This window comes from Taeniopygia guttata, chromosome 26 (genome assembly GCF_048771995.1).
Source record: "Taeniopygia guttata chromosome 26, bTaeGut7.mat, whole genome shotgun sequence".
NCBI lineage: Eukaryota > Metazoa > Chordata > Aves > Passeriformes > Estrildidae > Taeniopygia > Taeniopygia guttata.
The window spans coordinates 5,850,135-5,877,823 of NC_133051.1; the positions used below are offsets into that span (position 1 = coordinate 5,850,135).

At 44.7% G+C, this 27,689-nt stretch overlaps 1 protein-coding gene and 1 long non-coding RNA gene across 3 annotated transcripts in view; one reads left to right on the forward strand and one right to left on the reverse strand.

Annotated features, from left to right (window-relative positions):
* Window positions 1-176: 176 nt before the first annotated feature.
* Window positions 177-26,858, forward strand: NGF (nerve growth factor). Its single transcript, XM_030291999.4, has 3 exons — window positions 177-768; window positions 22,723-22,850; window positions 26,006-26,858. The coding sequence occupies exon 3, from the start codon at window positions 26,017-26,019 to the stop codon at window positions 26,731-26,733; it is 717 nt and encodes a 238-aa protein (XP_030147859.1). The 5' UTR covers window positions 177-768; window positions 22,723-22,850; window positions 26,006-26,016; the 3' UTR covers window positions 26,734-26,858.
* The window catches only part of LOC115498575 (uncharacterized), a 47,060-nt gene continuing 25,657 nt past the window's right edge, over window positions 6,287-27,689 (reverse strand). The window contains exons 3-5 of one of the 2 annotated variants that reach the window (XR_012052057.1): window positions 19,737-19,893; window positions 14,899-15,063; window positions 6,287-8,074 (exon numbers count right to left, since the gene is read on the reverse strand). This is a non-coding gene — a long non-coding RNA (uncharacterized lncRNA). Of the gene's footprint in view, window positions 8,075-11,018; window positions 13,518-14,898; window positions 15,064-19,736; window positions 19,894-27,689 lie in introns of those variants that run through there. The other variant, XR_012052056.1, reaches the window with a different exon arrangement.

The window sequence follows — 27,689 nt, forward strand, 5'->3', positions numbered from 1 at the left end:
TTCCATATCTCTTTGTTACTGAAGGTAAGCGTGTTAAACACATAATATTTTGGTTGGAAGGATTCTTATATAATCTTTTCCTCTGCCTCAACTCGGGGTCAAATATTTCTTTGCTACTCTAAACCAGCGCTTGGCTGACCCCAGTTACAGCCAGCTGATAATGGGGACTGCACGGTTTTTGCAGGGAACCAGGTCCGCTCCTTCCCCGGTTAACCATTAGCGTTCCTACAGGTTTGTTTCCACAGTCCTGAGATGAGCGAAGGACTCCGGAGATGATTTTCCCAAGGACCCATTCAGCAGGGAGCTGGGTGTTTCCCTCTGGGAGCCCTCATCTTTAAATCGAGGGCAAGGATTAGGATGCGGAGAGGAAAGGCAGAGGACAAAACCCCCCTCGCAGAGGGAATCAGTCGCTGCCAGAGGGAATCAGGGCTCCCGGGGCGTTCTGCGAGCGCGCTCACACCAGCGGCCGCGCTTTGAAACTTTCGCTGCACATCTGCGCATCCCTGCCTGCGCTCGGCAGCGAGCCAAGCGCCGAATTCCTGCGAGTCCGTGCAGCTCCCACACGTCCACAGCGCTAGGACCCAGAGGGAGCCGTGAATCAGAGCGGAGCCCCGAGCGCTGAATGAGGCTGCGACGGCAGCGGCGATGTGAATGGCTCTGCGGGCTGGCCACGGCGGCCGAGGACAGCGGAGCCGCGGAGCGCGGAGCGGCGGCCGGGACACCGCGGGGCAGCGGCGAGCCCGCGGCGAGCAGCGCTGCGCCTCTCAGGTGAGTGCCCGGCACGGCCCCGCACGGCCCCGCACGGCCCCGCACGGCCCCGCCCGGCCCCGCACGGCCCCGCACGGCCCCGCACGGCCCCGCCGCCGCCCGGCCCAGGTGCGCGGCCAGCGCCCGCTCCGCGCTCCGGAGCAGGCACGGATGGGATGGGATGGGATGGCAAAGGATGGGATGGGATGTCTGTGCAAGCACGGAGCGCTCGCAAGCACGGCGTGGTTTGGTGGAAGCGAAAATCGCATCTGCTGAAGGCAGGTTTGGCTGCACGCACATCTGGAAGGTGTTGGTGGGGCAGCTGTGGATAAGCTTAAAGCTTGGAAAACATCTTTAGCGAGAGCAGCTTAATCTCAGGGAAATGCAAGTGCTCTTACTCTTTTTATCCAGGTATATGGGAACTTAGTTTTATTTGCATTCTACAGCAGTTACACCTATATGAAAATTCTTTACCGGCTTTGTTCTGAATATTGAGGCTTTCTTATTTCCTTTTTTCCCCACCCTGTGATAATTCTAGTCTAGATAAAAACTCCTTTCTTTCTTTACTAATATAAATAAATAGGAATTCTGCTAAATCAAAGCGTGACTGACCCAAGGCAGGATCCTTTTAGCTGCAGACAGAGCAGTACTTCACTAGAGACCGTGTATCCTCTGGGATGTCCACTTAGGAAAGCTCACGACCTCCCTGCTGCCTGTGTGTAGTGACAGGATGGAGCTGACAATGTTTATTGATTTATAGCTGCTGATAACACTGTTTTAGCTGAGACACTGCTCACAGATAAAAACAGGGACCCCAGGCAGGGAGACAGAGGGAATTTGTGTGTTGAGAACAAAAAGTGTTTGTGCTTCAGTTCTTTCTTCAATTTCAATTCCCCCTATAAAGCTCAAGAAGTTTTAGAAAAACACCAAAAGTGAGCGTGCTTGTCAGGCTGGTTTTCCAAGTTGTCACAACTTGGAAGTTGCATTGTGGCTGCTAGACAGATAATTTATGGATGTTTTCATGCATTGGAGTATCACAATAAAGTTTTTGGGGCACCTTTTTTGCTAAGCCAAACCAAAATGTGAGAATTATCTGCAGTAACACAGAGGGAGCTGACTTGTCTGTGCATTCCTGCTTGTGGCACTTCTGAGCTGGTTCAGATATTTTGGAAAACAGGCTTTTAAAATCCCCCTGCCAGCTGCCATTTCAGGTAGTTTTGTCTGAAATTCAGAGGGTTACAGTATTTTCTGCATTTCCCCAAGAGGTTACAGGGATGGAACGAAAGGATTTTAATGATGAATCAAATATATTGGAGCGTTCTCAAGTATGATAAGAGAGACTCGGCCTTGAAATGTATTAACAATCATATATATGAATCATTTTAAAACAAATCTCAGCGAGGTCTGGAGAGGAGCCCCCCGACACATCTGTGCAGTCCCAGTGATTTCACAGCTTGATCAATCCCAGCCACTCACCCCGGAGGGATCTGGCCCTCCCAACAAGGTGGGAAAGAAAGAAACTGTGGCTGTGTTTCCTCATCCTCGTAGCTCAGCAGTGCCCCTTTCCCCCACCAAAGTCTGAAATGATCTTTTTCGATGTCTTCATTTAAGTTCAGTGGAGAGCTACAATGAGCACGAGCATCATTTTAACCCATATGCTAAAAAAACAATTACTTCATAGGGTAACTGAGCAGCCTATGAATTAACCACGGGATATTAATTTAAAAATTAGTTCAGAAAAAGACCTAAAATACGTATTCAGATTAGCATTTTCAAGTGTAAAATGTCTTCATTTAATGGGATGTCTAGAACAGGGGTCAAATAGAACACATTGAAATCTAGATTGTTTCTATCAGTAGAATAAAGCCCATAAATTCCCCTACTGCTCCATGGCTTTGGCCGTACAAATATTCCTTTAAGCACAGATTCTATTAATTGGTTTTCTGTTTCCTTACAAAATGTTTTTAGGACTAACAGAATATCGAATACATACTAATTAGCATTACTGACTTAAAGGCATGAGGAAAAAATACTGGTAATTTTAAGAAGTTAATAGAAATCTTTGATTTTTTTTCATCGACATTTTACAAACAAAGTCCTGATAAAGAAAAAAAAAAAAAAAGATAAAGGGTTACTAAAACCGATGGTTTAATTCCAAAAGATTCAAGATTCAGTGCTCTAACAGCAACAGTGAGCGCTGGATTGGTGGGGTTAGAAATATTTGTCAATCCCAAACGTGGGGCCAATAAAAGCTGGGGAAATTCAACCCCTTCCAGCCCAGCTACAGCAACGCTGACCTCTGCCGGCAGCTGCTCGGGCAAAGGATTTGTCACACCGAAATCTTTATTAAATCTCATTCTATTCCTAGAGAAAGGAGCAACACCTCTTCCCACTGAATTTATCTCGTGGAAGAAAAGAAAGAAAGAAACTTGTCCCAGGGATGGAGAAGGGAGCTGGGAAGGGGCTCAGCCTGGAGCAAAGGAGGCTCCGGGGGGACCTTGTGGCTCTGCACAGCTCCTGCCAGGAGGGGACAGCTGGGGGGGGTCAGGCTGTGATCCCAGGGAACAGAGACAGGAGGAGAAGAATTGGCCCCAAATTGTGCCAAGGAAGGGTCAAGTTGGATATTATGGAAAATTTCTCTCCTGAAAGGGTTGCCAGATACTGGGACAGGCTGCTGAGGGCAGTGCTGGAGTCACCACCCCAAAGGGTTCAGAAATGCCCCGGTGTGGCACTGGGGACGTGGCTCTGTGGTGCTGTGTTAACGTGTGGATTCAATCTTCTTAGAGGTCTTCTCCAACCTTAATGATCCTGTGGGAGCAAAAGGCCCTGCACCAACACTCCTACAACTGCATTCCTGCCCTGGCCAGAAGGAAATTCCCCTTGTGCTGGGTCTGACCTGGGCAGAGTCACAGAGGCCAAAGCATTTGAGAACATTTCTCCAAGCAAAGGTCAGGGACAGATGTCCTGTGGGATGTGTTGCGGCTTTTTCTCTCCCCACAATGCCCTTTGTGCAGCCCCACAGAATTCATTAAATATTTGTGTGTGTGTGGATGTGAATTTATTCACAAAAATTATGTGGTCAAGCAAAGGAAGGTCATTTTTGCTGTTGCCAAGAGATCACAGTATCAATCAGTGTGAGTTATGTGCACTCTTGTCTGCCCGGTGCCACTAACACTAAAGCCAAGGAATTTGGAGAAAAGATCTCAGACTCTCAATATAAGCCCATCCCATCCCCAAGTCCTGGGTGCTGCTGGTGGTTCTGGTCACTGGTTACAAGGATAGAAGGATCAAATAAAACAAGAAAAGGTGCAGGGTGATGAAAGCCTGGAACATTTTCTGTACTTAGAGAAACTACAGAGATTATGATTTCTAAGTCTGGAAAAGAGATGGCTGAGCAGGGGTGTGAGGGAGATATTTATAGTCACAGTTGTCCTTAAGATGTAGAGAGGAAATGGCTGTTGTCAAAAATCGAGGAGCAGGAAATAAAACTGGCAGGTGGCAAATTTGAGGCAAACAAAGCAAGGTGGTTCCTCTCTCTGGGCATAAGGGAGCTGTGGAATTGCTCCCCACAGATATCGCAGGTCACAGGGCTCAGGGAGCAATCAGGCACATTAGAGCAAAGCTGCTGCCTGTGCTTCCATCAGTCTGCGGTTCCAGAATGACCTGTGAGTGGGAGAGCAGCCCAAGGAGATGCTCCCCATGTGTCCCCCACTCCCCAGCCACCCCCAGGAGCTGCAGGAGGAAGAATTCCTGACCTGCTGCTCTAATTCCTTCTCTTTGGTGCTTCAGCTGTCAAATACTTGACCTACCCCAGCCCAAAAAAGGTGACTATGTAACATTTACTATGGGTTGCCAGTTCATTGGTGAAAGAATGGCAAAAGGTAAAATAGCATTCTTCATTTTGGTGTTTGCTCAAGGATTAGGTGTAGGCCAGTGTTCATGGATGTTACCACTGCAGAAGGACAGCAGTGATGAGATTTACAGCTCCTCAGGCAAAGCAGTGTCTGAGACAGTGGAGAAGGGCCTGTGAGTCCTGGGGCATCTTGTGAAATTCACTGAAATGGGGAAATACCATTTTATCTCATCTCAATGGGGCCTTCATATGGAGCTGGCACCTTATTTGAAAATTTTTACTGAACTCAGGTCTTTTCTAACAGCTTTCACTAAAAAGATTATGCACAAATAAATCTCAAGTAAAAGGTAGCAGGGCAATGCCTCATTAATTACACTGACAATAACCTTTCACTCTGAGAACTGCAGCACCCTGAGCAATGCAGCAGAGAATGGCAATGCCAGCAGTGAATCCTGGATGCCAAGAACCTGAGTGTGTTGGCAGAGAGCTGGGGAGTCACCAAGGACATCCAGAGCTGGCTCCAGCCACCCAGAGTCAGACCAGCTCCTGGGAGAGACACTGAGATCACACCAGGGCTGGACAGCAGGAGAAAATCAGCAAAAATCAGCTGCTCAGTACTTGGAGCCTGCACACAGCTGAGAGCTGTGCAAGGAGAAATCAGGCCCTAAAAACACACCCCAAGGAGGCCTCTGCCATATTATCTAAATTCAAATGACTGCAGCAGGTAGTTTGAAATAAGGTTTGATGGCTTTTCTGCCATCCTTTGAGCTGCCCCAGGCCACTGCTCACTGAATGGAACACCTCTGACTTCTCCTTATCTCAGGGACAGCTGTTTATCACCTTTCTCCTTTATTCCCCAGGCTCCTGCATTTCCAACAATGCTTTGAGAATGTTTGGCACAGTGCTTGGCTATGACACCACCAGATGACCCCAGTCAGGATGTATCAGTCACACACTGTCTGTTGCTGGGATTGGTTTTATCCCATGAAATCCCAGGATTGTTTGGGTGAGAAGGGAACTCATCCCATCCCACCCTGCCATGGCAGGGACACCTTCACTAGCCCAGGTTGATTCCAGCCCCATCCAGCCTGGCCTCGGACACTTCCAGGGATCCAGGGGCAGCCACAGCTGCTCTGGGCACCCTGTGCCACCCTCCCAGGGAGGAGTTTGCCCCCAGTATCCATCCAACCCTGCCCTCTCTCAGTTTAAAGCCATTCCTTCTTGTCCTCTCCCACATTTCGCAGTGGCATTTCCTGGAGGAAACAGAGGTGGTGACAAAGACCAAGGTGAGGAGGAGCTCCCTGGCCTGGACTTTCCAACCCCACCCTGACACAATCCCCCCTCAGTGTGGCAGAAATCAAACCTGCCACACCAGACCACTTGAGGTAGTTGCAGACTTCTTTTAGTCAGGGGTTTTCTAAAACTGAACATCAACACAGACCATAAACTGGTTCCAAAACGTCTTTCCCTCATTTATCTTTCTGGCTCCAAAATCCAATTTCCTGTCCCCATGGGGTACATAACAATGTGCTAATAAAAGTTCAGATTCTGCTCCCATTGACTAGCTGGGAATCAAAATCCTAACTGGGATTCAAGCATAAAAGACAGGAAAAAAAACCCAACCAGTTATTTGAATTTTTTTTTTTTTTTTTTTTTTTTGGGCCTTAGTTTACGTATTATTGACAAAAATCAGAGAATCATGGAATCATCAAGGTTGGGAAAGACCTCCATGGTCATCAGGTCCAACCTTTGACAAACACCACGATGCCCTCTAAACCATAATGACCATTTATGTTACGCAAACATGAAGCTCCTCCAAGAATAAAATCAAATAAATGAATTAAATGAATGACTAATGGAGAAAATGAACCTAGTTTGTAACTCAGGGCTGGTAATTTCTTTTGAACTGCCTTATTTATGAAAAATGTTGCTGCCTTAAAGAGGGTGCAGTGAAAATCGCCTTCATTTACTTGTTAACTGCCCAGGAAATTTATAAAGATTACACTGATTCTGACAGTTCTGGCCTCCAATGAGTAAATTAGCCCAGTGTAAATACAGCTGGGAAGCAGATTATGTGTCTGATAACTTTCTATTTGCCAAGTATGGCTTTGCAAGGTGAAAAATACAATTTTGATTTTTTCCAATTCTTAATCACTTTGTATTTCCCCCTTTTGTGTGAGTAGAAAGGTGACACAGATTTCTTTACTGGTCTGGTTCACTGCTTCACTTTGACTGTTTTATTTTGTTCCTGACATAACCATATGTGATCCTGGCTTTTTTTTTTTTTTTTAAAAAAAGAGTTATTCAGAAATTTTTGTGATGGGGATTTGCCAGGAACCTCATTGCTACATAATACTTTGATTAGGATGCATTTAAGAGTTCTGGCTCATAGAATATATGTTTTTCTATTTTGAAATATAGCTTTTATTCTTTTTCTTTGATGACTTTATGTGCTGGATGAGTCAGGTAGGAGAAAAGACCTGTGCTTGTTCACAAAGAGCTTTGCCCTGTGGTGGATGACACAGCCTGCATTTTCCAAGTGCATCATTTCCTGCCCATTACTCCATGATCCTTTTGGGATACTCTATTATGTCCCAGCACCAGCCCAGCGAGGGGTTTGAGGTGGGTGCATTCCCACAGCCACACAATCTGTTTATGAGAATTATTTATACCATAATATGCTCACCTTGCTCTTAGAATCTTCTATTTGCCCCAGTCAGAGACAACGAGCTCTTCACCTGCTCGTTGTCCTGTGCTGAGAGGACATTGAAGGGTTCTCTCTAAAAAGGAATAAGTTGTTTATTCTTGTTTCTGCTCAGTGTTAGCAATTTTATCCATTTCCCTCAGCAAAACTGATCACAGTAACTGCACTTCTTACCTGGGAGGAGAAAGTACATGAAGTGTGTCAAGAGAAACAAGTAAGCACAGAACAAGTCACTGAAGTGAGGTGTGGGTTTATTTTCCATGTCAAAAATCTTTTCCATTGCTTCCCTCATTACTGGGGAGCAACCTGGGCCAGTGGAAAGTGTCCCTATCTGTGGCAGGGGTGGAATGGGATGAGCTTTAAGGTCCTTTCCCACCCAGACCATCCTGGAATTCCATGATTGGTGTTATCAGTGCTCTGAACATTCAACATCCACGTTTTCGTTCTGCCTGGATCCAAACACTCCCTGCCCCAGTCCCTCCTGCCAAACCTTCCTCTCCTCATTTTCTCAGGCACAAGCTGTAAAGAGGAGAGTGCAAGGGGTCACTGCTCAGCCTCACATTCCAGGACACTTTATCTATGCCAAAAGTGTGAGTTTCTGGTTTTGGCAATGCATCCAGAATCCAAAGCATCAGAGGGAGTTTGATCCATGAGCTCTCCCTGGGTGCACGTTCCTGGTGCTGGGCAGGGCTGTTCTGGAGACCATTTCTTTTCTCTGTGTGTTCTGAGACAGAAAAGTGTGTGGACCTTTCCTTCTCATTTCTTCCCTCCTATTTGAAAGCAAAGAAATTAGAAAACCATTTAATGACCTGCAGAATTTCTCCCCTTTGTTCAATATTTCAAATTTTAAAAAGAATTTGAGTAATTTGAATTCAGTCTTCAGCACTTGCTTGTGCCATCACTTGAAAGCAAAAGGAAATACTTTCTGTGAAAATAACACATCTCCGGTGCCACAGGAAAACTGTTGTGAGGTTTAAAGTTTAGATTTAAAGTTCAACTCTCTCCCTTTGAATTTGCAAAAGCTCATTTCCAAGTGACATGTATTCAAACTCTGGCATTGTGCACAGAAATGAAGTACACACCTAATCAGCAAAACTCCCTTCTGGTTTTCATTTTAAGCAGGCAAAAAATGATCTTGTAAGGCTTAGACCTTGATTATTTCTTTGAACCTAATACTAATGCAAAGAAACCCCAGAGAAAAGTTGAAAGATGCAGAATTCAATCACAATAGGCTTCTTTTAAAAAATGGTTCAGTTAGAAATCTGCTAGACATATGTTATTTAAAAAAAAATAGAATAAAAAGCCAATCTTTTGTGTTAGACAATGTAAAATTGTCATGTATTCATCATCTGATGAAAATTGTAGCAAAAATAGGCAAAAACCAAAGAAAAATTTATTCCTATTGCCACAATTGTGTCAATAATTTGTGGAGTTCCACTTTTCAACAGCATTTAATATTTTCATGCTACAAATCACATCTGGCTACAAATGTCATCTTCTGTCTCTTCCCACTCCATCCTCATCCATATTATCTTCCTTCCAGTTCACAATAAAACTGCTTTTTTGTAACCACAATGATTCTTCCTGACAACCGATCCACCACACAAAAGCATTAACAAATAACACTGTAATAAATACAAGGTGCACAGCAAATATCCAGACAAGGAAAATACATGATTACATATGGGGTTAAGTGTTATAATGACAGCTAATTTCAAATATATCAGGTTATTTGTACTAATTAATGTTGGCACAACCCCCATGGAAATTCAGATTTGGGAGTTTTCTGGATGTGTTTTGTGGAGCTACAGAAGGTGTGAAGCCTGTGGCACCTGTGTTCATGTCCTGCTGCAGAAGAGTGATGGATTTTTAAGTGAAGAAGCCAGAATCATGATTATATGGGAAAAAGATAATGGAATTTAATACAGAATCATTAAGGTTGGAAAAGACCTCCAAGATCATCAAGCCCAACTTTTGCTTGAACACCACCACACCCATTAAATCATTCTGCACCCCCTGTTGTGACCAATGCCCCACAACAAAGGCCAAACCCCCACCCCAGAGCTGAGGGGGTCCCAGCAGGGCCTTCCCAGCAGGTCCCAGAAGCTGAAGGAGCAGTTCAGGAGCTCTGGACTCAGCACTCCCGGATTCTTTGTGAAACCCAAAAACACCGGCTTGGACAGAAAGGTTGAAAGGTTTGGGTGGGATATTGGGAAGGAATTCTGCCCTGTGAGGGTGTGAGGGGCTGCTGTGGCTGCCCCTGGATCCCTGGCAGTGCCCAAGGCCAGGTTGGACTTTGGGGTTTGGAGCAGCCTGGGACAGTGGGAGGTGTCAGGGTTGGAGCTTTAAAGTCCCTTCCAACCAAACCATTCCAAAATTCCATATTGACTCTTTCTAAAGCTGGTCCTCCCACCTGCTCTGCACACTCAGGCAGGTGAGGAAATGCCCAATCCAGCTGCAGGGGTTGCAGCCAGATGTTGGTGGTGTAACTGCAGTCCTGATAGCGCTGGTGACTACTGAAGGCTGCCTCACCCTGCCTGCTGCTGCCCTGGGTCACAGGAGGACTGTGGCTCATTAACTGTGACATCAAATTCAGCTGTTAATTATGCTTGGAATTTCTGATATTACAATGGGATGGGATAGCTACACATGACAAATATTAAATCTTCATCAAAGCAAGCAGTTGATAAAATTGTGCAACCATGTGCGTGCAGGGAAAATGATGATTCATTTACAGATGTGCTGCTGATTTTTCATCACTGCACCCAACCTGGGGCACATCAGGAACCAGACAAATGTTTAAACACCACCGTTATTTTCCACTAGACAAAATCTTGGAAAAAGTCTGACATTTCAGCTCCTATTTGAAACAATTTCTGCTGGATATAAGAAACAAAACCCATAGAAATATCCTTTTGGGATTCATTCTCTAAACATAATGACTAAAAAGCCTACTGGCTTTACTCTAAAATACTGCAATTTTTGGTGCTAGTACTAATAGCTGCAAGAAGTTGGTATTATTTGTCTTTCTAAAATCTTCTAAAAAGTTTTTTTAACTCCTGAAGGCTGCAAATTTTCTGTCCCAGAGACAAGGCAGCACTGCAGCATCATTCAGAAGGAGGAAATGAGACAGGGCAAGTGTCTTGTTCCAGTCTGTTAATCTGTACATTACACTGGAACCTGCTGTAAGCCTCGGAAATGGAAACAGAAGGGAGCACTGGTGAAAATCTTCAAATTATTGCAAAGAACAGGTTTTCAGGAAGCAATTAACTGTCTGACTGGGAATATCCCTGCTTTTTATTTGATGTCAAACTCATGGGTGGTATTTTGAAACATTTGATTGAGCTCAGTCAATTAGCCTTGATTATGGTTTGGCTTTTCCCTCAGAATAGGCTGATCCATAGGGATGCCACTCATACCAGCACTGAGGCAGAGCAGGATGACTCAGCTGATTAATCAGCTTTCATTTCTCCTATTAAGAAGCAAGACTTTGGCTTCCCCAGCTGCTGGAGTGATCACTATCGAGCTGGTGTTGTAACTCCCACAGCGTTGCTCACCCCTGACTCACATTCTGAGAGAAGGAAAGTCACCTGCACCCCTGACTGTTGGAGTCCTGGATGAAAAAAACCAAAAACCAGCACCTGACCTGTCAGAGAATCATGGAATTACAGATCCCAAACTAGTCTGAGCTGGAAGGGACCTTAAATCTCACCTCATTCCACCCCATTCACACTTTTCACTGGACCAGGCTGCTCCAAGCCCTCCCATACCTCTGTGGCTGAGGGACACACACAGCAATGCTGCACCCAGGGATTCCTGTTCACCATAAAGACCTTGTTTGCAGGAGAAATGTTCCCATTCCTGTTGCTTTCTGACTGAGATTTGTCCCTAATTTGGAATCAACCATAATTCCTATGTTTATGGATTCTGACATTTCCTTCCAGACAAGCAGAAACTGAATCTTCACCTTTTTTTTTTTTTTTTTGCAAATAAATCTAATCACTTCCCTAGAAACACAGCACAGAACCTGCAGATGAGCAAATTTTTTCCAATCCAAAAATCAGATTAATTTATTAAATAAGTTAATGGAAGAAAAAAAACAAAGGCTACTTGTAAAAATCTTAAGTAAACACAGAGCTTTTTTCTCTTTCTTTAATAGGTAAATGGCACAAAACACAGCCAGGGTACAGTCACAGTGTGTAATCATGGTCATGAAATGCCTACAATGTAAATGGACTTAATGACAAAATTAAACAAATCTCAATTAAAAGCACAATAATTCCAGACAGGCAAAACCCATCACTCTCCCAGCTTCCCACTAAGTAGATCTCCAAGCATGGAAAGGTTGCCAGCTATGGGGAACAGTTTAGAAAGTTAATGACAGCACAAATGGGATTGACTGGAGACTGTAATCCTGGCTCTGTAAGCATTGCCAGAGGCCTGACATGAAGGAACAAGTACTATTTCGAGCAGACTGCAAAGCCAAGGCAAAGATTAACATCTGTCAGGATCAGCTACAGATGAGATTCTTATTGATCCTTGAATGTCACAAGAATTTAGAAGGGCTCAAAAGAACTTTAAAGAGAATAATCAAGTTTCTGTGGATTTGGTTTGTAAATCTGAAGTACCTTTCCCACATTTCAGCTATTTTTTCTCAAACAGCTGTGAGTGATGTAGTTCAGTGCTACAAGGCAGAAGAGCAATTTCTTCCAACTTAGTCAGTGTCAAGCTTAGTCTTGCAGGAAAAGCAGTGGCAGGGAGCAGTTCTGGTGCTGTTACCAACCTCCAAGACAGCTTTTTGTGTTTGGACTGTGTTGCTGTGGATTTTGTTTCTGCTTCATCCGTATCTATCCTTACTAACAAGATTAAGGCTTTGCTCACATTCTTCTAATTAAAATGCTGTAATTCTGAGAAGAGATTCCACGTCTTCTTTTAGCAGGGTAATCAGTACATCTGTGAGTTCAAGTTACTATTTTTTAACATCAAAGCTTGCACAAAGATAGCTCTTTTCCATGCAGGCCATGACTTTTTATCCACTCTGGTTTGAATAACAGGCTCCATTTTGTAGTGGGATCAATATCATGTCCTACAAGGAAAGGGTGGGAGAGCTGGGAATGTTCAGCCTGGAAGAGAGAAGGTTCCAGGGAGACATAACAGCCCCTTCCAGTGCCTAAAGGGCTCTGAGAGAGACTTTGGACAGCCTGGAGTGCCAGGACAAGGGGAATGGCTCCCACTGCCAGAGGGCAGGGCTGGATGGGATATTGGGAATTAGGAACTGCTCCCTGTGAGGGTGGGCAGGCCCTGGCACAGGGTGCACAGAGCAGCTGGGGCTGCCCCTGGATCCCTGGCAGGGTCCAAGCCAGGCTGGAGTGGGTTTGGAGCAGCCTGGGATGGTGGAAGCTTTCCCTGCCAACCAAAGGCTGCAAACATCTTGTCCTGTCAGGAGCACACGTGCATTTTTCAGCAGAATTTTTTCCTTATCAAACTGGAAGAAGCATGATCTGAGTGGAGCAGGCCCAGGGAAGGGGACGGTGCTGGGGAAGGGGCTGCAGCACCAGGAGGGGCTGAGGGAGCTGGGAAAAGGGCTCAGCTTGGACAAAAGGAGGCTCAGGGGGAATTTCTGGCTCTGCACAACTCCTGACAGGAGGGAACAGTCAGAGGGGTCGGGCTCTGCTCCAGGGAACAGGGACAGGAGGAGAGGGAACGGCCTCAGGCTGAGCCAGGGGAAGATTGGATATTCGCGAAAATTTCTTCACTGAAGCCATTGCCACAGGCTTGCCAAGGCACTGGTGGAGTGGAATATCTGGAAATGTTCAAAAACCATGTAGATGTGGTGCTTGGAGACATGGTTTAGTGGTAGACATGACAGTGCTGTGTTAATGATCTTAAAGGTTTTTCCCAGCCTTAATGATCCTGTGAACTTCAAGCTATATTTCCCTTACCAGGTGCAGCCTTGAAATTTTATTTACAAAGCTTTTAGTTCTGCAGCTTCTCCTTGCCATATGAAGGTACCACTCCACAGGTTTCAGAAGCCCCTCCTGCCCTCACTCCTTCCCCCTATTTTCTCTGAGGTTGTGACACAGCACTATGAGACAGTTTTGTTTAATCACCTTCTGCAAGTCTGTTTTGGTGAATGTAGGTTGAGGAGACTCATTACATCAGTTTAATCTCCCAGTCCAAGAGTTCCCACATTTAATCCACTGATTGTTCTCACTGTGGAAATGGGAAAAAAAATATTAATATCTAATAAAAGTTAGCAAGGAAACTAACATGCTGGTAAACACAGGAACAGTAATCTTCTAATCCTGGCTTACTTTTATAGGAATTCCCTAATTTCCAAGTCCACACAACAGGGAAGTCAGTGAGCCCCACAGAAAGATGAAGTATGAGTAGTTCAGAGATGTCCAATGCTATCAGTGATAGCACTGTGTTGCAATTCAGGGATTCAGAGCTGTCCAGACTCAGAGCAGGGCCAAAGAGAGTTCTAGAAAATGTGGTAGAAACACTAAAGGGCAGTTTAAAGGAAAAAGAGGCATCTTTCCCATTATCATTTGTACTGAAGCAAAAATGCTTTCAACCACCAGATGATGCCAGAAAATGTAAAGACCCTTCAAATCCTCCTCACATGAGCGAGTTGCCAAACACATTTATAAGAGCTGCTGAGACTGCCAGGTCAGTCCAACTCCCTGTTTCCTGTTCTTAAGCAAAGGTTGCTGAACTTCATTTAAACTTCTTTGCTCTCTGTTCTGTGCTTGAAGGATTCCCACAGCACAGGACAGGATCTGATCTTTCCTTTACAGACACTCTTCTGCTGAGCTGTCCTTTTGCACACAGGGTCTGTGTGGCCAGGGGAGCTGTTCAAAGACATTTATTCCAGAGACAGCTGCAGGCTCCCAGCAAGGGAGGACGTCCTACATGCTGCATCATCCACTGCTCTGCGTGTTAAACCCTTCAAGCTTTGTGTGAGGTGAGGATATTCCAGAGCTGTCAGGCTCCAGAGGTTCAAGATCCAGACAAACAAACCCCTTCCCACATTGAAATGTCACCTTAAATTTCATTTCACCTTAAATGGCTGAGCAGGGAATAAAAACCTCCTATCTTAAAACATCCACAGCAGCTGCCTCCCCTCAGACTCTGACATAATACAAAGATGGAAAACTCCTACTCCCCACTGCTGGCTGGGTCTGTGCCCAGCAGCCCAGCTGAAATATGGCCCCAGTTCAAACTGTCTCTGCTCTCTGGGAGCATGAGCAGATTTGTCGTGCAGCAGCTGCCTGACACACTCGGGATGCTGAGAGAGCTGAAGTTTGGGCTGTGCTTCTCTGGCCTGGCAGGTTTGGTGCTGGGGTGGCAGCTGAAGGAGAGCTGAGATTCTCAGAGCATAGGAATGAAGTAACACCTAAATGAATCTCTGTGCTAACTCAGCACAAGGAAACACTACTTGGATTAGTTTCTCTGAATATATATTTTGTTGCTTATGTACAGAATCCCTCCCATTTTGTTACCACCCTTCTTTAGAGTAGCCAGCAGTTGTCTGGCATTGTGAGTTAATGCAGCAATGAGTTAAAACAATCACACAGCAAGGAGTAAATACCTTCCACAGCAGATGAAAGCCAAGATGCTGAAGAGGTCCCACGTGTGCTGCAGAGAAGGCAGTGTGGGGCAGCAGCTCTGAGGCAGCTGGACTCAATGTGTGACAGGAGAAGGCAGGAGCCTTGCAGATAAAGGAATCAGAAAGCACGTGGAGCAGCACTTGGAGCTGGAGAGGAAACAAAACAGAGGATGTCAACACATAGGCATGACCAGGGGCAGGAGTGAGAGAGCCAGAGAACAGATTTTTAGGGATGGCTGTCTCTCCTGCTGCTTTTTAATCCATCCACTCCATAAGGAAAGGTGCAGAAAAGGGTTTTGGTAAAGACAGAAGGAGCGGGTACACACATGGATTACAAACACTGGCAAAACCACTCTTGTTTTTCTGCCACTTGAGGCATGCAGACACGAAAATACAATGAACAAATAAGGACAATAAGGCAAATAAAAGCATGTGAAGAAATAGGATCAGTTTCCCAAACATCCTGAACACTTGTGCTTTGCAGTGGCTTACTCTGCTGCCGAGGAATCAAGATGATCTCTCAGGCTGAGCTCAGAAAAACATACAGGGGAAAATATAGGTACGGAGCATTTCCCATGGTGTCAACACACTTCCACAGAAAGCAGTCTTTAATCCTCAGTACGTGCTGAGTACAGACATACAAACTGTGAAAGCCCAGGGGTAAGAATTCCAGCAGCAGAGTTTACAAACCAGCCCCATTTCTTCATGGAAAATGATGCAGCACCATTGTCTGGAGTGCAGGAGCTGCAAGGTGGGACCCCCTTTGCTAGTTTTCTTCTTCTGACATTAGAAGGAATATCTGAAACGTCTAAGCAATTGTAAAAACCTCATGTTTTTCTTGGTAAACTACCCCAGATGACAGGAGACTCCTATTTCTCCTGCAAGAACTACTTGTGCTTGCAGAGAACATTACAAGATGACACTGCAATCTGATAACTCAGTGTTTCTGTGGTTTACTTTGTTTTATTTGGTGGTGTTTCCAGATTTTTTTGTGGAAATTTCTACCCTGTTTCTTAGGAGGTTTTACCCTCTCATTTCAAAACTACACCACATCTAAGAGGTTCCTGCTGTGCAGGGAAAGAAAACCCTTTTTTCCACCTCTTTGGTAACTAAATTTTTAAGCCACCAGCAAGTAGCAAAAACACTTCAAAGCTGAAAGTTTTTCTTGCACCCAACTAAAGTATTTGCTCAGTTTAGATTTAACACTAAGATTGTTACTTAATGTATTTTTATTGTTATAATATATTACTATATCACTATTTATTTACATCTGCTCAGTTTAAAACCCACTGTATTTCACACCTCTGTAGTGGAGTGCTTAGGAATTCTGAAGAAATTGTTTTGAACTCAATTTCAAATGGGAAAGGCAGGTGAAGTACAAGGTTTTGAGCATTACAACACCTTTACAATCTGCAGAAAAAACTCAGGCTTTGAAATGAGCAGACAAACAAATATCTGCCCAAATCTTGAAGATCACATCTTGTACAGCAGGACACAAAGCTTATGTCCAGTTGTCCAGAAAATACAGAAATATAGTTCTCAAATGTATAGCATATGTTAAAGAATACATAAATCAAACAGCTAATGAGCAACAGCCCAATGATTCAGGTTTTTTGTACACAAAATTCACCTTGGGGTATGTTGGTTTAAGGAAAAATATTAACATTTTTCTGTAGTTCAAAGTATCATGCCTGTGCCTTGTGAGTTATAGTAAGAAGGGCACAGCATGACTGTGACTGGTCTGGGGTCAATATCCATTTCCCGCTGCAATCAAAATAAGGAATTTGATTTCTAAAGGTGTCATTTTAGGGATTTTTGACATGATTTTCCTATTGTAATGTAAAATAAATCATAAGAGAGGGCAATCATTATTCAGTTCCTAAGAAGGCAATTGAATTCTGTAGGTCTCATGAAAGTAAAATAGATTTAAAAATGGGAAGGAATATCCTAGAAATTTTAAAAAAATACCAAAAAGAGGTGGGCAGTGGAGAAGAGGAACATTGCTACTGCTTGGCAGGAATCCTGTGTTATTCTTTGGGTTCTTCACATGCTACAGAAGTAAATTCTACTGACCATAAGCGAGTGGGGAGGATCATTTTATTAAGTGTTTGTAAAACCACCCGACATTTCTGGATGGAAAAATCCTACACAAGCAAAGCAATATTCCATTCCAGTATTGACTGTTTCTTCCCTATCTCAGCACTCTGAGTGAACACAAGAGCACCTCCACGTCATAAGATTTAATTTTGTAGATTTTTGTCTATGTCCTTAAGGGTTTTTTAAATGGAAAAAAAAAAAAATAAATCCAGCACATCAGTTTGAATTGCTCCAGCTACAGAACTTTTTATCAGGTGCAGCCAGGCCCTCGGTTCAGAACAGAGATTTGAAAGTTCTCTCAACTCTATCCTTTGCTGCATCCTTCTGTACTCTGACTTGCCAAGCACAGATACCCTTCATCTTCCCTTTGGAACTTCTCAGAATTCCTGCCCTATTAAAATATCATTGAGTCATTGAAAACAGTTGTAAACACACTGCAAGATGCGTAGAAGATAAAATTCCTTTTGGATGTAAATAATTAATAGAGCAGGAAAGCCTGGAAAGTCATGGCCATAATTTATGGCTGCTCCTTGTCCTTACATAATGTTCTTTTCCAAATTCATGATCCAGAGAAACACTGAAGATGATGGAGTCTACCTTTGGGAATGTGATCATGACATCCCAGCTCATTTTTGTTTTCTACCTCACTTTTGGAATCACAACACTCACGCCTTACACTACAACATGTGCAATTGCTGAAAATCGCCTGTGTTCAAGTTTATTAGTGCAGTTGTAGAAAAGTGAAAAAGGAGACTGTAAATGAAAATGATGAGCCTGAATAAAAATGAAATGCTAGCATTGCTGCTGGGATTCAGCTGGTTCTTATTAATCAGGGTTTGGAAAATAATCAGGATTTATATTCCCTTCTGAATAGCTGGAATAAGATCACTAGTTGGAAAGGTTTACTGGCCCTAAAGATATTGTATTTTTCTGCCTTAACTACTCTTGGCTGTAAGAGGGGATGTAACATCACAGTCTGACTGCCCTCATACTTTCTGTTCCCAGCTGAATTCCAGATTGATTTTGGTAGTGCTGTGAAGTCTGAAATTCCAGTTCTTTCATTCCTGGTAATTTTGTATTGGAAACCTCAGGACCAAATATAGCAAGCCAACTATTCCCAAATTTAAATCAATTTGGGAAGGGTGTAGAGAGGAGAAGGGGCAAGCCATGCTCCAGCCTCAGGAAGGTCTTTGGCCTCACTGTTTTAAGCAGCAATAGGGAATGAGTCCTGTTGTGTTTGGACAGGAATTGTAGGGAGCAGCAATCCCATCCTGGCTGCAGCTGGGTAGGATGGAGGCATCTAACTTTATATGGATGGATTTATCCCATTTATCCTGCAGTAGTTTTCCTCTCAGTTAGTGCCTGAGATCTTTAGTCACTCCTTGGTGCCTATGAATTAGGATATATGAAACCCTGGAGTCCTGTAAAATATATATATTCAGCTCCAAGGCGATATGGAAAGTTCCAAAGCAATCATCACATGTCAATCATTTACTTTAGGATCTGCTTTCTGGATAATAATATAGGGATGATATACAACCCTGGTATGTTCCTATAACTTACTCTTAGCCAGGGTTTTTATTTCTAGCTCATTTAATTTACCAGCTTTATGCCATTAAGGTCATTGACTTCAAGAGAACCAGATTCACATGCTGCTCCAAAAGCTGTTTTCTGTCATTTATTTTCAGATTTGTCACTAGTTTTGTAAGTGATGTGTTTCCCTTCACTTTATTTAAAGAGACTTTTATCTTGACAGAGACAAATTCTTTATCTTTTATTTAATAACTGTCAGTTTGGTTTTGTTATCTGCAGCAGGATAAAGCTTTCTGCTCTGTCAGGGTGGCTCTGTGCATGTTTAACACTCGCTAACAGCCAATCTGTCACAGCAAGGGCTGCATCCTGTCACAGCCTTTACTGGTATGGCCACCCTGACCTAAGATCATGGGGTTTTTTCCCAAAGGAATCACATTTTAGATGGCTGTTGATGCCTCTGAATTCCCATGAGCATGTTCTACAGGCCAGAGTATCATGACGCCAAACATTGTAAAACAAATTTGAGAAGCAAAACATATTATTATCTTCTTAGAAGTTTTGATTTTGTTTTACCACTCAGGAGTTTTAAAGTGAGGTTTCTAAAGGTGAGCTGTGCCTGTCCCGTGTCACCAGAGCTGTCACCTCCTGTCAGAAACCTCCAGCTGTGGCTCCAGGCTGGATCTCTCCCAGCAGATGGCCTCACTCAGCACCAAATGCTCTGAGGGAATGGGGTACCAATGCAGGTGATGGGAAAAACACTTCTTTTCCTCTCTTTGGACTTCTCTACAGAGACACCAGCAAGTGAAATATCGATGCACTGGTTCAGGATGAAAGAAGGGATAAAATTAGGCCCTTGCAAACAAGCCACTTCCATTACTTATACCCCAATAAATATAGAATAAAGATTAAGAAGTGTTTTCCAAAGCCTCACTGGCTTTGGATTTGGTGCATCCCCACCCTACAGAATCATGGCATGGTTTGGGTTGGAAGGGACCTCGAGGATCATCTGAATGCACCCCCTGCCATGGGCAGGAATATTTATTCCACTATCCCAGGTTGCTCCAAGCCCATCCAACCCGGCCTTGAGCACCTCCAGGGATGGGTTGAGACTCATGGTGCAATTCCCCCTTAAGCACCCCAAATTCCCAGAGGCTCAAAGGGCTGTGAACCATCCCTGTTATTATCTTCACCTGGGCTGAGGCTGAGTCAGAGCTCTGGAGGCAGATGCTGGGCGCACATGCTGATGACGAGGAGGATCACGGTGACACGATGGTGCTCCCTGCTGCAGGGCAGAATTTTTCTCAGTCTACTGCTCTCTCTAGAAATCCTCAAAGGAACATTTCAGTGCTGGAGGCATTTGGAAAAAAGAAGAAAAAAAAAAGGAAGTGTATGAGACACAGGTAGCTTCCAGCTGGCTCTCCAGCACTCATAAACCTCTTATTTACAGGCTGAGTCAGTGCAGATATAATGGAGGAATGAAATGTTGGGTCCTTTAGAGATTCCCATTTTCTTGCTCATCAACTAAGATCAAGGCAAAGCTGTGCCTCTGACACTGCTCTTAGTCATAATGGCTTCAGGATTCCCTTCAAGGCCTCCCAGGGCTCAGAAATCTTTTCCCTGAGTTGCTATTGCTAAATTTTAATTCATATAACTCGTATACCGGTGAAAATATTTCCAGGAGAGACATGCCAGAGGTACCTTCTCTTTACCAGCAACTTCAGCAGCAGCTGCCTCCCTCATTTCTCTCTCACTACCAGAAGCAATGAGACAAAACTAATTCACTACTTGTTGCTTGTTTTGGTGACCTCCATGATCCCATTTGCTGCACTGACAGCCAAGCAGTTCTGTTTATTTTTTGCACATCCCTAAATACGCCAACAATTTCAAGAATGACAGAAAACAACATTCCAAATTGTATCATGCCTTAGATTACATCCTATGCTTATGTTTATTGACTATGTTTATTTTTATTTAGAAAATAATTTACTGTGTTTGAGACAAATGAGCATTAATTTATCTTTTCTCAGTGTAGGAGCTGCTTTAATGGCATCTGGTCAATGTGCAGTGAGAAGGCTGCACTGACTGCTGTTCTTATTGGAAACAATTAATTTAGTAAATTTATTAAATTTTCATGCCTAATGACTTTCCAGGCAACATTCCCTGTTTGTCCATTTTTTCCTTGGATTCTGTGGATAACTTTAACAAAAGGGGAATTCCCTAAACATATTTTGTTTGGCACTTGTTGCACTTACAGGTCCTGCAAGCAAAGAGCTTTTCAAGACACAGAACAATTTGCTATTTGATATGATCCTTTTCCCCACTCTCCAGAGTTATGGAATCCTGGAATGCCAGAATGGTTTGGGTTGGAAGAGACCTTAAAGCTCATTTCATTCCACCCCTGCCATGGCAGGGACACCTTCCACTGTCCCAGGCTGCTCCAAGCCCCATCCAGCCTGGCCTGGGACACTGCCAGGGATCCAGGGGCAGCCCCAGCTGCTCTGGGTACCCTGTGCCCAAACCAACCTGGGACACTTTAATTCTACTCTGCATGTGCTGAGACTAAGAATAAGACTGAAGTGAGATTTTTTTTTTTCCACCCACCAAGTCTGTCATCCTGTATACAGGTAAATCCTGAAGAAAGACTCACTTCAGTAGGATATTTTATGAATGTCTGGGAGTGGTAGAACAGAGGAATAGTCTATGGATGCTGAATAACACTGCATCATTTACTGGATTCCACCACAGCCAGGAATCCGGGAAAAAGACAGTAAAAGAACTTTTAAAAAAAAGTCCTGCTGAAAATAAATGCCTTTGTGGTTAAAAACCAGCCAGTTGGAACTGAAGCAGTGTTTTCTTAGGGTGGCAGAACAGTTGGAAAAGTTGTTGGATTATTTTTGGCAGTGGCCAGCACATTATAGCTCTATCATTACTGGTACTCAACTCTCCAGAGTTCACTGAAAGGGTTATTACTTCACCAGTACATTCCTGCAAAAACACAGCATGCTCCATCTGTAGCATGAAGCTCTGGATTCTGAAACTCTGTGTGACCTTTCTGACACGCTGATAGGAGTGCAACCAGCTCAGCTCCCAGACACTGCAACACCCAGGGAGAGCCTGACCACAGCAGTGGCCAAACCACTGTGCACGTAACAGGGTGACTCCTGTGCCCTGCACTGATGGAAACAGGCTGGGAAGGTTTCAGCTGGAGGTTTAAACATCAAGTAAGTTGCACCTGGGTGTTGTAAGAGCCAAACCTAGTGGCTGCCTTTGCTGGCAGCCAGTGCTCCCACTGACAGACTGTGCAGGTGGAAAGTGAGTCCAATTCATGCTTTGGTTAGCAGCTTGTTCTCCTTAGCAAATGCACTTCAGCCTGATGCAGCAGGATTTCTGCAGTACAGGAGTACCTTATCCAACCCCTATTGACCTTATACAACCCCTACTTCCATTATGAAATTGGGCAGATAAGCTATTGAATAATAAGATTAATAAAATACTACTTCTATCTCATTCAGTGACATGAATTTACAATCAGAAAATGTGTTTTGCTGAGAAGGTGTCAGTGTGCTGGATTTAACTGGTGGAGAAAATAATGGTTTTCCTTTAGCTGGGGTCTGGATGACCATTCCCAATTTAGTGATTAAGACTGGAGTCATTGCTGCCCTTACAGCAGCAACACAACAAACACCTAAGTATTTACTTTTATGTGCCTGTGAGTTTTGTGTCTTTAATTCTTCTCAAATATCAGCCACAATCAGATAATTGTCTGCCAATAAATGCCAATTTGTGATTCTCCTCCTGAATTTAATTGCAACCAATTTTGCTTCCCAGAACAGATGCTGGGGCCATGAGCCCTGTTTTGTGCCTGGCTGCTGAGCAGTGCCATCAGGTATTGCTGCCCCACTCCTGGGTTTGCTGAGCCTGGAAGGTGCCTGAGAGGAGTGGGAATAACCACTCCAAAATAACCACAGTCTAGTAAAGGTGCTGAGTAAAGGCAGCCCTGTCTTTATGTGCTGCTCTGCAAAGTCTGGACAAGCTTGGTGCTGTGACAGGGAAAAGGCACAGCTCAGAAAGCCAAGGGGGTTTGTCCCTGTGCTCCTGCTGCCAAGGGGGGAATGGGAATGGCACCGAGGACACTGATTTGCTGGCTGATTATTGACACCAACCCTTCTGCCCTAGTGACCCGTGGCACACGCAGCTGGCAGGAGCAGCAGGGCCCCATGGCAAGGTGCAGCCCAGCCCGGCTCAGCTCTGGATGAAGTAAGGACCTTGCTGGGGGAGCAGTTCTTCGTGCAGTCCACACAGAGGTAAGCCAGCACTCGCTGCCACAGCAGCCTGGAGTCACCCCTGGCCAGGCTCCCACCGCAGCTGCTCCAGAGGAAGGGTTAATGACACTTGCCCAGCACCAAGTGGGGTTGGCACAGGTGGTGTAATTTTGGCATTACCATGCCTGTGATAACCTCTGTGCCCAGGGTTCCCATCAGACACTGTGGACCCCCAGCACTGGAACTGGCAGCTGCACATCCCCTGCAAGTGCAGGTGGCTGCACGAGGCATCCACTGTGAGCATCTCCAGAAAACACCACCCAAGGTTCTAATGACTAATTATGAGACAAAGTCTGGAGAGAGAATCACAGAATCCCAAAATGGTTTGGGTTGGAAGTGATCTTGAAGCTCATCCTGTTCCAACCCCCTGCCATGGGCAGGGACACCCCAAAACTCCCCAAAATAGCCTGTAAAATACCTCTGTGTGCCAGCAAAAGAGTTCATAACCCTCACAGCCCAAGGCACACCGGTTCTTTAATATTAACTTCTCTTGTCTGGGTTGTCATCAAGTTGAGTTCACTTTTTTAATGAGTAACTTTCTATTCTCCACTAACTCACTAACTGATAAAAATATTCCATTTGGAATCTTCAGAAAAGTTACCATGCACCCCAAATATGTTCTGTCTGTGTTTTGACCATACTCCACATAATGATTTAGCACAAGGAGAAGAAATACAAGGCAATTACAGAAAAAAGGCAAGCAGGCAAGATCTTTCTGCTTTTGTGTTAATGGCCTTAAATCAAAAATCTCAGCACAGGCAACACAAGAAACCAGAGAAGGGAGGTAAATGTAGCTGCATTTCACAGCAGCAAATCTTGTATAGCACAAAACCAGAACCAGCTCTTTGCTGACATTGCAGCATCTCTTTCCTATAGAAGGAAATAATAAAAAATGGGTTTATGCATAAACACAATACACTGAGGCTCCTATTGGCATGGCTAAATTGTGCCTGGATTTTATTCTGCAAACCTTTTCCATTAACATTTCTGTTGGGAAAGCTGACTCTTGAGAGATGTAATGAACCATCTGACTTTGGTTTGGTTGTGGAACAAGGGGTTACTCTCTGCAGGGTGCACAGCCCAGCTCCGAGCTACACCCAGCTCTGTTTCCTTATACAGAGGATGACGAGTGCTCCAGCACGAGCAGCACGTGGGAAAGCAGCAACCCTCAGCCTTGCTTTAAACAAATTAAAGTGCCTTTGGAACAGTAAGGATTTGCTCTGTGACAAACATTGGACTCTCCTCGTCATCATTTTGTCCCCAGTGCCTCCAGCCCAACAGTTGCACAGACAAGTGCTCACACGGCTTTTGGCCTTTCTCTTCCTTCCTCCCCTCCATGCAGGCTCTGCTTCCCCTCCTCAGTCACTGCCTTCACTTGGTGTCTCCTGCTGGCTCCTTAAATGTTTGCTCAGCCCTGCACAAACCTTGCTGTTTATGTCATTTCAGCTCCTGTCTGAGATAAGACACACGAGATCCTGTGGGACATCTTAGGGTTGTTCTGCATTTTCCACAGGATTATGCTCTGGCAGAGCACCCCGGTCGAGTCCTTTAGTGCTGCTTGGGAGTCTAATCTGAGACAGCTCCACAGAGAGGGGGAACTGCAACCATAATTGACCCACACCCAGAAAAAAACACAGAGAAATTCTGGGAAATCACAGTGGAACTGCAGAGCCCAATTCCTCTGGTACAAAACCCTGTTTGTCCAGTGGCTTTGGGGCTCCCTGCCTGCTGGCCAGCCACGGCAGAGCTCGGGGCCAGCTGAGACATGTCAGGAAAACAAGGCAAAGAGACGGGGAGGAGCCTCACCCGGGCTTTTCTGTTTATACCCTGTCTCTTCTTATTAAGTCTTTACAGAGGAAACACAATGTCTGCCCTTCACTGCAATTCCAGAGCATTTTTGAATGTCTCTCATTCCCAACATGTGGCTGAATTAGTCAGCTCTGGTAGTTGCCCAATGAGGTATTGGTGCTGCTGATCTTCCAGCATGAAATGGGTCTTAGCAAAGGTTTAGACATTTGGCTTGCCCTTTTCCACACCCAAACAGATGTCCCTGTCCTCTGGATTGGAGGACCAGCACTGTCACTGCATCTGCTCTGCAGGGACTTTTGGGGACTTCTTGCTCGTGGCATTCTGAAAAAAAACAGGTGTTTCTCTGTCCAGAATTCACAGTACATTGGCCACACAGCTGTGCTGTATCTAAGCAGAGGTAGTTTGGTATCCACAGTGCTCCCATATTTGCCCTTGAATGTGGAAAAATCCCATCTGCCCTTGTGACACAGATACCCGAGCTCTTCGAGGAAGGAGCCTGGGCTTTATCTGCCCTAACTCAGTGATGTGGTGTGTCCTGGAGGGGCAGCTGGGAGAGCAGGCAGCTGCTGGAGGCTGCTGAGCCAGCTGCAGTGGGGCCTGGCCACGTGGCAGGTGAGTGTGTCTGCTGAGGGTATGATAATGGCATGAGGTGCTGGCTTGGTGGCCCCCACTGTAGCCCCAAGAACACCTCTGCAGACAAATTTAGGGAATGGATAGCTGTTTTAGCCAAGGGACTGCTTCTACTTTCACTCCTGTGCAGCCAAGAGACCAGCCCAGGCCAAAAAGGTTGCTGCAAAACTCACTAGAGATCTGACTCCTGGGAACATGCTGTCGCCATATGGTCTCCACATTAATAACACCAAACAAGTGCTTCATAAACAGTGCTCTAACAACAAATACCAGAGGAATTAATAATAATCTAGCTATTATTTTCTAATGTTCTTGCTTTATTAAGAACACTGATGCTGTCTGAATGAGCTCTTCCGGAAGAACAACATCTGGCACTCACATGAATACCTGATGAAATCCGTATGATCCTGGGTATCTGATAAATGGATGGCCAGAACAGCAGCGGTTTGTGCCCACCTGGCTCGCAGTAGCAATGCCCTTCTCTCTTGTTCTAGGTCAGAATGTAATGCTCACACTGTTCTACACTCTGACTGCAGTAACAGTGCCCTTCTCTCTTGTTCTAGGTCAGAACGTAATGCCCAAATGATGTTCTACACTCTAACTACAGTAACAGTGCCCTCTCATTCTAGGTCAGAATGTAATTCTCACACTGTTCTACACTCTGACTGCAGTGACAGTGCCTTTCTCTCTCGTTCTAGGTCAGAACGTAATGCCCATGCTGTTCTACACTCTGACTGCAGCTTTTTTGATCGGCACACAGGCAGCTCCCAAGTCAGAGGACAATGCTCCACTGGAGTTTCCTGCAGAACACTCCCTGCTCAGTACCCGGAGCGACCGACCCCACATTGCCCAGGAGGCTCCGCAGACATCCCACGGCCACGCCACGTGGAGCCTCGGCAGGAGAGAAGCTCTAAACATCACCGTGGACCCCAAAATCTTTCGGAAGCGGCGTTTCCGGTCTCCCCGGGTGCTGTTCAGCACGGAGCCCCCGCCAGTGGCCGGGCAGGGCCAGAATTTGGGATTTCTCAGCAGCACGGGGGCTCTCAACAGGACTGCCAGGAGCAGGAGGAGCACACACCCCGTGCTGCACCGCGGGGAGTTCTCGGTGTGCGACAGCGTCAGCATGTGGGTCGGGGACAAAACCACGGCCACCGACATCAAGGGCAAGGAGGTGACGGTGCTGGGCGAGGTCAACATCAACAACAACGTCTTTAAGCAGTACTTTTTCGAGACCAAGTGCAGGGACCCCAAGCCGGTGTCGGGCGGGTGCCGCGGCATCGACGCCAAGCACTGGAACTCGTACTGCACCACCACCCACACCTTCGTCAAGGCCCTGACCATGGAGGGCAAGCAGGCGGCCTGGAGGTTCATCCGCATCGACACCGCCTGCGTCTGCGTGCTCAGCAGGAAGGCGGCCAGGCCCTGAGCCCACGCCCTCCGACCCCCCTACCTCAGCCTGTAAATTATTTTAAGTTATAAAGGACTGCATGGTATATTTATAGTTTATACAGTACAGAAAGAACCTCATTATTTATTAAACTCTTTTGGAAACCTCTGGTGTTTTGTAAGTTATTTACTGGCAGAGCTCTTTAAAATGAGTGTTTGTTTTAGTCTCGTTCACCTCTACAACTCTGGGCTGTTGAACAAGGTTTCAGCAAAAAGAAAACATTTTGCACACAGTTTTCACACGTATTGCTCTCTTCTACAAGAAAATTTCCCTGCCAGTTTATTGTAGGTTTATTTTCAATTGAATTTTTTTTTGTCCAAATATCAAGAGAACGAAACAGAACTTTCAAAACTTGCTTCCAGTGTTACTAATTATCCATAAAGGTATTAATCATATATAATTAATCATCTTAGTGAAGTCCTGGTAGAAAAACTAATTCTTCATTGTTGCCAGATCAATTTATAAGTAAGAACTTTAGTGCATATTTTAAAATTGCCCACTGTTACTTTCATTGAAAAAATAATCCATTCTGAATTACTTTGGAACATTTGTTTGCACAAGAATAGAATCTCAAAGTGTGTATTTTTGTGTTAAAATGGTATTTTATAGCTCATTACTTCAGAACTATATCAGAGTGATGGGATTTCAAATGTCAATATACTAATATAAGTTTAAAAAGTTCACGTGCCTTATAATCCAAATTTGATAATTTTCTCAAGCCAGTGTTCTGGTAATGGGACCTGCCATAAGAGTAAGTATTTTCATGCATGACAGACTAAAATCCAAAAATAAATAATAAAAAAATCACTGAGGCTGTGTTTTAGCAAGGACCCAAAATAACCCTGTGCTGAAGATTTCTGTGTGTTGGGGACATTGACCTCCAGAAATACCCGGCGGAGCCCCAGGCCTGTGCTGGGCGTTTCACTGAACTCTCC

Bases quoted from the DNA above. Each gene is read 5' to 3' on its own strand.
- NGF (XM_030291999.4), top strand. From the start codon at position 26,017: ATGCCCATGCTGTTCTACACTCTGACTGCAGCTTTTTTGATCGGCACA.